Here is a 12,864-nt window from a genome sequence, read left to right on the forward strand (position 1 = left end):
TCAGGGGTTCGTCCTTCTTAAACCGGGACAACTCTACGACATCTACGTCAGCGTCTGCGGCTTTAACTCTCAATATTATAGGAATAAGACTTTTACCCACAAGGGAACAGTTAGGTTTTAACACCTGAGCCATATCTGAAAAAAAAAACAACATTAAAATAGCATTTAAAAATCGTGCAGTGCGGGCAGTCCTCGCCTAAAAGTAAGGATAAAAATTACCTAGACTTATGAACATTTTGATGGATATATTTCATAAAAATAAATGCATTCAAAGTCTTAAAATTGCTAACTGGACTAAGCAAAGCATTTTCCTTATTATTTTCATTACTTTGACAAAGACACAAAATACGGAAACTACTTATCCGAGATATATTAACCAAAGACCCGTAATTAACTAAATTTTAAACCAAACGCAAAGAGAATAAAATTAAAAGTAAACAGTTACATTAACTATAAGTTCAGATAAGTCAGAAAAGTGGCAAGTCGAAAATAGTTACATCAATACAAAATCAGCCTGCAATTGGCAGAATCTTGGCAGCCTCTTAATAAAACGCCGCAACCTTCTGAATAAAACGCCACAACCTTCTTAATAAAACGCCGCAACCTATGCAAACGCCACTTTAAACATGTACATGTATTTAGCTAAAACAAACTTCCCGACTTACAGGACATTTCCTCAACACGCGTCGCAACCAATGCAGACGCAAACTCCATTAAAGTACATTAATTACAAAACAGCTTCCAAATCTCCAAGCTGTTGTTAACAAAATATATTAAAAACATTCATTACATTTAACAAAGATTAAAAAACTTACTTCCACAGTAAGAAAATTCTCTACTTAAGAGAAGTCCAACCACGCTCTACTCAAGAGCAGTAAAAGTCCGTGCTTCACGCTTGATAGCAGCGGCCAAACTGATTGTATTTGGTCAAATCTCGCGAGACTCACTTACGATAGCGGTATAAACAATTTAGAATATAAACGGAATTCACTAAATAGATTTGCATAGGCAAGAAGTAATTGTTTTTGTTGATAGTGCTCTGCCACGCTCTCAGCTATGTTTTATTTATATAAGAATGCTCTTTCACGCTGTCAGGTATGTGTCATTTATATAACAGTGCTCTATCACGCTGTCAGCTATGTGTTATTTATATAAGAGCGATCTATTAGGCTCTCAGCTATGTGTTATGTATATAAGAGTACTCTATCACGCTGTCAGATATGTGTTATTTATATAAGATGGCTCTATCTAGCTTTTAGCTATGTGATACTTATATGAGAGTACTCTACCACGCTGTCAGCTATCATGTGTTACTCATATAAGAATACGCTTTCAGCTAACTGTTATTTATATGAGAGTTCTCTATAACGCTCTCAGCTAAGTGTTATTTATATAAGAGGGCTATATCACGCTCTCAGCTAGGTGTTATTTAAATAAGAGAGCTCTATCACGCTCTCAGCTAGGTGTTATTTAAATAAGAGAGCTCTATCACGCTCTCAGCTATGTGTTATTTATTTAAGAGTTCTTTATCACGCTCTCAGCTAAATGTTATTTATATAAGAGGGCTTTATCACGCTCTCAGCTATGTGTTATTTATTTACGAGTTCTTTATCACTCTCTCAGCTAAGTGTTATTTATATAAGAGGGCTCTATCACGCTCTCACTCCAATTTACTTTTGCTGCAGTATCGTACAGAGCAGATATTCCTAGGTAATATGTATCCGTTTGGTCATTCTCTGTGAACATGCTTCTGTTCCTTGTAGCGAGATTACAGATGGTGACAGCTGGAAAACCGAGCTCATCATTATTCTTCACAGACACAGTTGTTGTTGTTGTTGGGTATTTGTAGTATGATATTAATTCAGTTGTAACAGTAAATATCAGGTAACCAGCTGAAAACAACCATATACACACCCAGAATAAACTGAAAAGAAATATTATAGGATTAAACGCCTTTTTATAGGAATTTATTGGTGTATAAACTCGACCAATTCACTCACAAACATGTCTGTGAGTGACTTGGTACAGTTTATACACCAATAAATTCCTTTAAAAAGGCGTTTAATCCTTATAATTCTTTAAAATTGAAGATAAGGAATTTATTTTTCCACACTCGTAACCTCTATCACACGTAAATTGTATATTCGTGTCATTGAATAGGCCTGGCGCATGAATATATTTGTTGGTTAACGCAAAAATATATATGTACTCCATGAAATTTGCAATCTAATAAAAAATAAACTACAAAAACTCTTATCATCATTCAAATGAATGTTTTGTGTTTATTATTTAATTTAACTATTAAGACCTAATAACGCGAATTGAAAATAAATTTTGTTAACGTCGATCCGGATTGTGTCATTATCGCCGTCATCTTGTTTACATTGGTTACGAAAAGAAGTTCGGTCAACGTCGTCTATCGAAAAATAAACAACGTCAAGAACAACTACCGGAATTCTCAACCAATCATATCAACGTATTCTCTAATATGCAAATCATATAAGAATTATTTATATAAGGATGCTCTATCACGCTCTTAGCTATGTGTTATTTATCAGTTACATCAAAACCATTGCACCTAAAGTATTTAACTATAAACAAGCATTACAGGACCCTGATTTAGAAGAATACCCCCAAAAAAACTCTGACAAGTGACTGTTCCCACTCGCTTTATATTTACAGCCCCTCTGGCCATGTTATTACTGGGGATCTAAACATAATTCAGCATGAACATCTCCGAAAGGTAATATCTCACGGTGCTAAGTTCAGAGAACCCAAACACATCATTTGGAACCATAACTTCAAAATAATTATGAATTCCATTGAGGACTACGCCAGAGCATGGGCTAAACGAGAAGTTGAACTGGACACTTTATCAGAATGGGTCAAAACAATCAGGTATCTGCTAAAACGTCAAATTTATAAGTTGAAAAACTGTGTGAATGATCGACCAAAGTCCATGTTCAGAGACAAAGAAGCTGTGAAATGTCTATCTTCTCTTCACGATAAATATGTTGTTGTTCCTGCGGACAAAGCTTCAAATAATATTGTTTTTGTATGTAAATCGTACTACTACGAGTGTCTTGTAAGAGAATAAGGAATAAATGAGCACTCAGGTAATCCCACATACAAAAACATATCATTTGACAAGGATGAAATTCTGGCGAATCATAAGTCCTTCATGGCTTCAATGAACATAACATTGAAAGCAAATCTGAGGACTTACCTTGTTTGTATTGGATAACTAAACTTCTCAAAATTCCGTACAAACAAAGGTACAATGCCGGCTCATCTACATGTTCTACAAAGGAATTTGTCCATTAGATTGACAAAATTCTGTCCGCAGTGAAAGAGGGTCTTCAGAAATACTGTGAAACTGTTTACTCGTGTAGTGGTATTAACCATATGTGGATTCTAAAAAACTCTAAAAAACTTCTGGATAATTTCAAATCTCGATCTTTCTCTGAAATTAATTCTATCAATTTTTTGATTTCTCAACCCTGTATACCACCATTCCCCATGTGAAATTGAAAAATAGATTTATTACTTTGGGATACCATACGGCATATTTTGTTAATAGTGAACAAAAAGGTAAAACATTCTACACAGAGGAACAAGTGATCAGTATGCTGGAGTTTCTTATTGACAACATATTTGTTAAATTTGGAGGTAGACTTTTTCAACAAATTGCCTCTCCTTGCCGACCTCTTCTTATTTTCATATGAGTCGGAGTTCCTTCAGACACTTGTCAAAAACAAGAAGATCAAAGAAGCCAGATAATTTAATTTCACATTCAGATATATTGATGATGTTCTTTCCATTAACAATCCAAACTTTTCTGATTGGGTTCCATAACTATATCCTCCAGAACTAGAAATTAAAAAGAAAAAAAAAAAAAAAAAAACAACAGACACGGCTTCCTCCGCCTCATTTTTAGACTTATACCTCGGATTTGACATAAGCGATTTTAATTTTGAAATTATCAATTTCCCCCACCTTAATAGCAATATACCAACTTCACCTGCATAAAGGATGTACATTTCTCAATTCATTCGGTATTCAAGAGCTTGCAGCTGCTACCCAGACTTTATAAAACGTCACCAGTGTCTGAGCAGAAAGTTGATGAACCAGGGTTATGTCAAAGAACGTCTCGTCCTTTTTCTAAAAAAGTTCATCGGAAGATACCAAGACCTTGTTAATAAATATCCTGTATCAACTTCACAAATAATACATGATGGTCTTGAAGTTTAGATTCTATGTACTGACGTTGTTTATCATCCCAATTACGTGTTATAGTGTTCTTTTATATGTCTTTGTAAATTATTAACCTTTACTGTTTAGTCCGTTTTTGGTAATATCGTTTTGGCGTGGCTGGGTACTTATGCATCCCGCCAATGTGTTGTTGTGCTGTGGCCATTTTGTGTATTCTTGTCTTTCATTTTTCTTAATGTGCTTTGTCTATATGGCATTTTGTTTGTCTTTGTTGACATATTTGTTTGTTTTATAGTGATTAAGATTATAACATAATACATACCCCTGTTTTTGACATTTTTACCTATTATGTCTGTTTGTCTTGTTCACACATTGTTGTCAATATAATGGAAATTTATGCGACTGTCATACAAGTGAGAGGTTTAGCTAGCTATAAAACCAGGTTTAATCCACCATTTTCTACATAAGGAAATGCTTGTACCAAGTCAGGAATATGACAGTTGTTTTCCATTCGTTTGATGTGTTTGAGCCCTTGATTTTGCCATTTGATAAGGGACTTTCTGGTTTGAATTTTCCTTGGAGTTCGGTATTTTTGTTATTTTACTTTTTTATATAAGAGGGCTCTTTCACGCTCGCAGCTAAGTGTTATTTATTTACGAGTGCTCTATCAGGCTGTCAGGTATGTGTTATTTATATAAGAGTACTCTATCCCGTTCTCAGCTATGTGTTATTTATATAAGGGTGCCCTATCACGCCCTCAGCTACTAGTATATGTGATTTACATAAGAGTGCTCAATCACGCTGTTAGCTATGTGTTATTCATATAAGGGTGTTCTATCACGGTCTCAGCTACAAAAATGTATGTGTCATTTATATAAGAGTGCTCTATCGCGCTTTCAGGTATGTGTTATTCATATAAGAGTACTCAACCCTCCCTTTTACCTTTAACCGTAGAATAACAATTCTTATTGTAGTTAAAATAGTGTTTTTTTTAAAGTATATTGAGTTTGGATGGGAAAATGGAAGGTACGATCATTTAATGCGGCAATCAAGAATTCCAAACTAAAAAAGTACCAGATTATAAAGTTTACACTGTAAACAAACAACGTAGAAGAGATAGTGAGTTTATCGGAAATTTAGGACGGATTGTTAATCACCTTTGCCATATGAAATTTATAATTGTTGATTTTAACTGCAATATAAAAAAGAAGATGTGGTATGATCGCCAATAAGACAACTCTCCACAAGAGACCACATGACACAGAAATTAACAGCTATAGGTCACCGTACGGCCTTCAACAATAAGAGTGCCTTCAACAATGCACAGATGTAGCTAGGACGATATCTAGCAAAGAATGCCGCTCAAAACAGAGATTAAGACATCCATGAGCTTACAGTAGGGTGAAACTTTTGCTTCATATTAAAGGTTCACTGTGGGTTTGAGACGAAGAACAGCAATACACGCGTTGACCGATGGTTTTTTCATGTGCGATTAGTGATTTGTTTACATGAACTGATTTTTAACATTTTATGTCGTCAAATCTTATTAAAAATTGGGGGCGAGTTGTTTTTCATTAGTGTTTTCCTGGTCTTTACAAGTGACATGTAAAGCATGTACAAAATGATGGAATATATCCGTGGTCATCTGTAACACAGAGCAGTCGATTTCACTATGTATATTACGTTCCACGGTGACATTGGCAAGGATACTTTTTTTATTTATTTTATTAAAAATCATTAAATTACGGTATTTTATAGTCATTTATGTATTTGGTTTCTATCATGTTTCCGTTGTCATGGAATGACTAGAACAAACTCCTTCAGAAGAGATAAAGGAAAAGAAACAGTTCCAATTAGTATTTTCGTCCATTCAAATTAAAGGACAAGGTAAATTACAACAAAATTAAGCCAAAGGAGAGTTTTATGTTTATATTACCTTTCTTTGAATTTCTTTATTCATTTCAGGACTTAACTTTCTACTAAATACAAGTTGACGTATTTTGATGACGTAGGAAAAAGGTTTTATCACTGAATAACTGAAATGGCATCTAGATCGTTTTACTTGGCAGACTATATTATATTTGCCATTACCATCGTGCTCTCAGTCGGAATTGGCCTCTATCATGCATTTGTCGGTGGGAAACAAAAAACAACATCCGAGTTTCACCTTGGAAACCGTAGGATGGCAATCATACCGGTTGCAATTTCATTGTTAGTGTCGTTTGAATCATCAATCATGATGCTTGGAACGCCTGCAGAAACATACGTATTTGGGATTCAGAATATTATGGGAAATTTTGGATGGTTTGCTGCTAATCTGCTCTCAATTAAAATAATGGTACCGTTGATACACCCCCTGAAGATAACTAGTGCCTATGAGGTAAGGTATATTAACATTTATACACCCCCTGAAGATAACTAGTGCCTATGAGGTAAGGTATATTACCATTGATACACTCCCTGAAGATAACTAGTGCCTATGTGGTAAGGTCTATTACAATTGATACACCCCCTGAAGATAACTAGTGCCTATGAGGTAAGGTATATTACCGTTGATACACTCCCTAAAGATAACTAGTGCCGATGAGGTAAGGTATATAACCATTGATACACCCCCTGAAGATTACTAGTGCCTATGAGGTAAGGTATTTTACCATTGATACACCCCCTAAAATAACTAGTGCCTATGAGGTAAGGTATATAACCATTGATACACCCACTGATAACTAGTGCCTATGAGGTAAGGTATATAACCGCTGATACACTCCCTGAAGATAACTAGTGCCGATGAGGTAAGGTCTATTCCCGTTGATACACCCCCTGAAGATAACTAGTGCCTATGAGGTAAGGTATATAACCATTGAAACACTCCCTGAAGATAACTAGTGCCGATGAGGTAAGGTATATTACCGTTGATAAACCCCCTGAAGATAACTAGTGCCTATGAGGTAAGGTTTATTACCGTTGATACACCCTCTGAAGATAACTAGTGCATAGGAGGTAAGGTATATAACCATTGATACACTCCCTGAAGATAACTAGTGCCGATGAGGTAAGGTATATTACCACTGATACACCCCCTGAAGAATACTAGTGCCTATGAGGTAAGGTATATTACCATTGATGCACCCCCTGAATATAACAAGTGCCTATGAGGTAAGGTATATTACCATTGATACACCCCCTGGAGATAACTAGTGCCGATAAGGTAAGGTATAGTACCATTGATACACTCCTGAAGATAATTACTGCCTATAAGGTAAGATATATAACCATTGATACACCCCTGAAGATAACTAGTGCCTATGAGGTAAGGTATACTACCATTGATACACCCCCTGAAGATAACTAGTGCCTATGAGGTAAGGTATATAACCATTGATACACCCACTGATAACTAGTGCCTATGAGGTAAGGTATATAACCGCTGATACACTCCCTGAAGATAACTATTGCCGATGAGGTAAGGTATATAACCATTGATACACTCCCTGAAGATAACTAGTGCCGATGAGGTAAGGTATATTACCGTTGATAAACCCCATGAAGATAACTAGTGCCTATGAGGTAAGGTATATTACCGTTGATACACCCCCTGAAGATAACTAGTGCCTATGATGTAAGGTATATTACCATTGATGCACCCCCTGAAGATTACTAGTGCCTATGAGGTAAGGTATATAACCATTGTTACACCCCCTGAAGATAACTAGTGCCGATAAGGTAAGGTATAGTACCATTGATACACTCCTGAAGATAACTAGTGCCTATGAGGTAAGGTATATTACCGTTGATACACCCCCTGAAGATAACTAGTGCATATGAGGGAAGGTATATAACCATTGATACACTCCCTGAAGATAACTAGTGCCGATGAGGTAAGGTATATTACCGTTGATAAACCCCCTGAAGATAACTAGTGCCTATGAGGTAAGGTATATTACCATTGGTACACCCCTGAAGATAACTAGTGCCTATGAGGTAAGGTATATTACCATTGATACACCCCCTGAAGAATACTAGTGCCTATGAGGTAAGGTATATTACTGTTGATACACCCCTGAAGATAACTAGTGCCTATGACGTAAGGTATATTACCATTGATGCACCCCCTGAAGATAACTAGTGCCTATAAGGTAAGGTATATTACAATTGATACACCCCCTAAAGATAACTAGTGCCGATAAGGTAAGGTATAGTACCATTGATACACTCCTGAAGATAACTAGTGCCTATGAGGTAAGGTATATTACCATTGATACACCACTGAAGATAACTAGTGCCTATGAGGTAAGGTATACTGCCATTGATACACCCCTGAAGATAACTAGTGCCTATGAGGTAAGGTATATTACCATTGATACACCCCCTGAGGATTACTAGTGCCTATGAGGTAAGGTATATTACCGTTGATACACCCCCTAAAGATAACTAGTGCCTATGTGGTAAGGTATATAACCATTGATACACTCCCTGAAGATAACTAGTGCCGATGAGGTAAGGTATATTACCGTTGATAAACCCCCTGAAGATAACTAGTGCCTATGAGGTAAGGTATATTACCATTGATACACCCCTGAAGATAACTAGTGCCTATGAGGTAAGGTATATTACCATTTATACACCCCCTGAGGATTACTAGTGCCTATGAGGTAAGGTATATTACCGTTGATACACCCCCTGAAGATAACTAGTGCCTATGATGTAAGGTATATTACCATTGATGCACCCCCTGAAGATTACTAGTGCCTATGAGGTAAGGTATATTACCATTGGTACACCCCCTGAAGATAACTAGTGCCGATAAGGTAAGGTATAGTACCATTGATACACTCCTGAAGATAACTAGTGCCTATGAGGTAAGGTATATTACCATTGATACACTCCCTGAAGATAACTAGTGCCTATGAAGTAAGGTATTTTACCATTGATACACTTCCTGAAGATAACTAGTGCCTATGATGTAAGGTATATTACCATTGATACACCCCCTGAAGATTACTAGTGCCTATGAAGGAAGGTATATTACCATTGATACACTCCCTGAAGATAGCTAGTGCCTATGAAGTAAGGTATATTACCATTGATACACTCCTTGAAGATGACTTGTGCCTATGATGTAAGGTATATTACCATTGATACACCCCCTGAAGATAACTAGTGCCGATGAGGTAAGGTATATTACCGTTGATAAACCCCCTGAAGATAACTAGTGCCTATGATGTAAGGTATATTACCATTGATACACCCCCTGAAGATTACTAGTACCTATGAAGTAAGGTATATTACCATTGATACACCCCCTGAAGATTACTAGTGCCTATGAGGTAAGGTATATTGCCATTGATACACCCCCTGAAGATAACTAGTGCCTATGAGGTAAGGTATATTTTGATTAGTACTTTTCGTATAGATCTGTATCATTTCTTCTAATCACTTTGTTATATCATGCACAGGCTCTTGTCTCTGAAAGAAATTCCTATATACCTTAATATAACACAAGGTACATAACTCGCATTTCCGAAAAATATCACCTTGTCGCAAACTTCCGTTATATTTCGATTTCTCGGTTGTGAACCCCAATAAACTTGTTATGCCGTAAATCTTAATTGATTTATCTACGCAATGGTGTATAACACGCCTACCTTTGGTGTCGGAATCATTCGTAGCAGGCCTCATCATGTTTTTCAAAGACAAGTGCTTGTGATATCAAGTCTCTGACATATCACTAAGCCTACATTTACATATGAAATATCTCGACAAATATATAAGCAAGAAGTTAGTTTTTTAAAAATTTTTTAACAAGTAAGATCGAGTTGGGTTATGTTTACTAACGAGACAACTATCCAACAGAAACCAAAGGACATGTATGATAACACCTAGTCATCACAAGACCTTCAACCCTTAGTGAAATACATACCGTGTAGTAAGCTTTATATAATAGGCCCAATTAAATAATTTATAACTAGAAAACAGACGGCTCGATGTATGCTAAAACAATACATGAAACTAATATAACAGTCAGCAACCGCCGGCATCAACTTAATTACAGGCTCCCGACTTGGGACAGGTGCATTATGAATGTTACGGGATTAAACATGTTTGTGAGCACTCAACTATCCCCATACCTGGAGAATTGATATAAAAAGCTCAACATAAAAACAAACTGTAAAAATCAGTTAGAAAGGATTCACTTATTAGATCGGCACGAAGGTCAAAAATACCAAACATAAATTGAAGACAAAAGTACCGGTAAATGTACAGACAGATTAAAAGCTAGTTCAAAGCCCATTACAATATTTAAAACGGCATGTCTTCACTACAGTATCAATTTGTACATATCCAACGGATTTAGTATAAAAACTTTATTAACAGCGTAACATTGTACAATGTCAAAATATAAGTATTGACTGAAAATAGAACCATAAAGGAGAGAGTAAAGATACCAATGTGGGCAATCATGTAAAAAAATATCTTAATCCTTTGTTATATTTACTTCAAAATTTGTAGAACAGGAAATGCAAACTTGAAGAATTGTTTTTATTCTGTGTAATTTATCCAGAATTATACACATTTCACCTTTAAGTGTTTGGCCCTGTTCATTAACGACCTTGTCATTGCAACTCCTTCTTCATGTTAAATCGTATCTAAACAAAACTTGGTATATTGTTATATCCTAATATACAATTATGATTGTGGGTAGTGTATTCAAGTTGATTGAATTTACCAGAGACATGTGTCTTTGAGCTTCGAAAATATTGGCCCTGTGCAGTAACTACCTTGACAACACCCTTCTCCTTCAGGATTTATAATATCTACACGGAAGGTGGAATATTGTTACACTCTACAGTGCTGATGTGCTTATGGATACGATATTCTAGTCCATTAGAGTTTTTATTGAGTAATGCCCCATTGAACTTATAAATGCTTTGGCCTGTTCAGCTTCTACATTGCCATTAATTACAACTCACCAAAGGGGGTTCATTATATGTATATGAAACTTAGTATATTGTTAGATCCTGATACGCACATATACACGTATGTAGGATGTACATTCATCTGAGACAACATCTAATAAACACTAGGACAACTTCTTTAATTCGCTGTATTTCAATAACTAGCATACTCAAACGTCAATCTAGTATCTGATGTTATCCACATATTAGTCAGTAATGTCAATCTAGTATCCGATGTTATCCACATATAAGTTAGTAATGTCAACCTAGTATCTGATGTTATCCACATACAAGTTAGTAATGTCAATCTAGTATCCGATGTTATCCACATACAAGTTAGTAATGTCAATCTAGTATCCGATGTTATCCATACATAAGTTAGTAATGTCAATGAAGTATCCGATGTTATCCACATATAAGTTAGTAATGTCAATCTAGTATCTGATGTTATCCACATATAAGTTAGTAATACTAAATGATAAAACATAAGTGTTTGTTATTTCTTTATTGTATTATATATAATTATAAATGTATAATGTTAACCATAACTTTCATTCACTTATGTTTGCTTCCAGTACTTGGAATTACGATTTAATTCCCATGCTGTGCGAATACTTGGTACAATTCTTGGAATGCTGAATTATGTAAGTTATGCAGTTGACTGTTTGAAAAAATTAACGAAGACATTTTCATAGAACCGTCTTTTTGTAGACATTAAATTGGTACTAGAAGAGAAAAAAAAAAAAAAACATCAAATTACAAACACTTAGCTCAGAATTAAATGATGCTTTTTATTCAGCCTTCTAAATTTGAAATCATCATATGCTGCCATAACTTTAAGAATCTCGTGTAATTCATTTATATTTCTTGATCTTCTGTATTTCCATACAGTATGTGCAAATTTCAAATAGATCTCTAAAAAAGTGCTTTAATGCCCCTACTCATATGTAGATCAACCTTTAATACAAAAAAAAAAAAAAATAAAAAGTTTGAATACAGCGTCTTTGTTTGAATAATGATTACAATGTAACGAGAAAAAATTCTATTGTTTTGGATACGGTATTTGTAAAACTGACCTGAAATTTTTGACTAAAAAGTTTCCTAACCCTCTCCACCTAATTTCAAAAGTTAAATAAACATTTTTTGAGTGGTTCAAAAGACAAATAATTTCGACAAACTGTTAAATTCTTTTTATGATAAAAGTGTGCTTGGATCATTATATGTAAGGACGAAATGCTTTAGTCAGTTTTATAATTTCATTAAGCTCACTTTGTGTTTAAGATTTAAATTAATACTGAAATATATTTACTGCTAAGATGTTTTATATCTGGGATTGAAGTAGTTGAGTTGTGATAATAATGATTACTACTAGAACACACCCGGTGGTCCGTGACTGAATTAAAGTACCTACACCTTATTTTTAGCCTGGATTTTTAGCATTCGTATTGTCATTTGATAAAGTCATGCTGATTATAAGGTGCACAGTTTTCTCTGCTTTTAAAATCTTTCTGTTTGAACCCGTCCTGGTTGTGTTACTACAAGCAGAAACTACTTGTAGATATATTTTTTGGTCAATGATTGAATTTAACAGTGTCAATCAATGTGTAATGACGAAGTTCAGGTGTGATAATGACCCGTGTATATAGCAGATCCCAAATACACCGTTTGTTGGTGCCCCTGACACAGGCAGAACGTA

At 35.3% G+C, this 12,864-nt stretch overlaps 1 protein-coding gene across 1 annotated transcript in view; it reads left to right on the forward strand.

The window, feature by feature from the left end:
- The first annotated feature begins 6,181 nt into the window (after positions 1-6,181).
- The window catches only part of LOC127737572 (sodium-coupled monocarboxylate transporter 1-like), a 34,825-nt gene continuing 28,142 nt past the window's right edge, over positions 6,182-12,864 (forward strand). Inside the window, exons 1-2 of the mRNA XM_052248411.1 lie at positions 6,182-6,592; positions 11,744-11,812. Of these exons, the coding sequence (XP_052104371.1) occupies positions 6,254-6,592; positions 11,744-11,812 (408 nt within the window). The 5' untranslated portion in view covers positions 6,182-6,253. The remainder of the gene's footprint in view (positions 6,593-11,743; positions 11,813-12,864) is intronic.

The sequence above is a fragment of the Mytilus californianus genome, unplaced genomic scaffold (assembly GCF_021869535.1).
Source record: "Mytilus californianus isolate M0D057914Y unplaced genomic scaffold, xbMytCali1.0.p SCAF_4, whole genome shotgun sequence".
Lineage (NCBI taxonomy): Eukaryota > Metazoa > Mollusca > Bivalvia > Mytilida > Mytilidae > Mytilus > Mytilus californianus.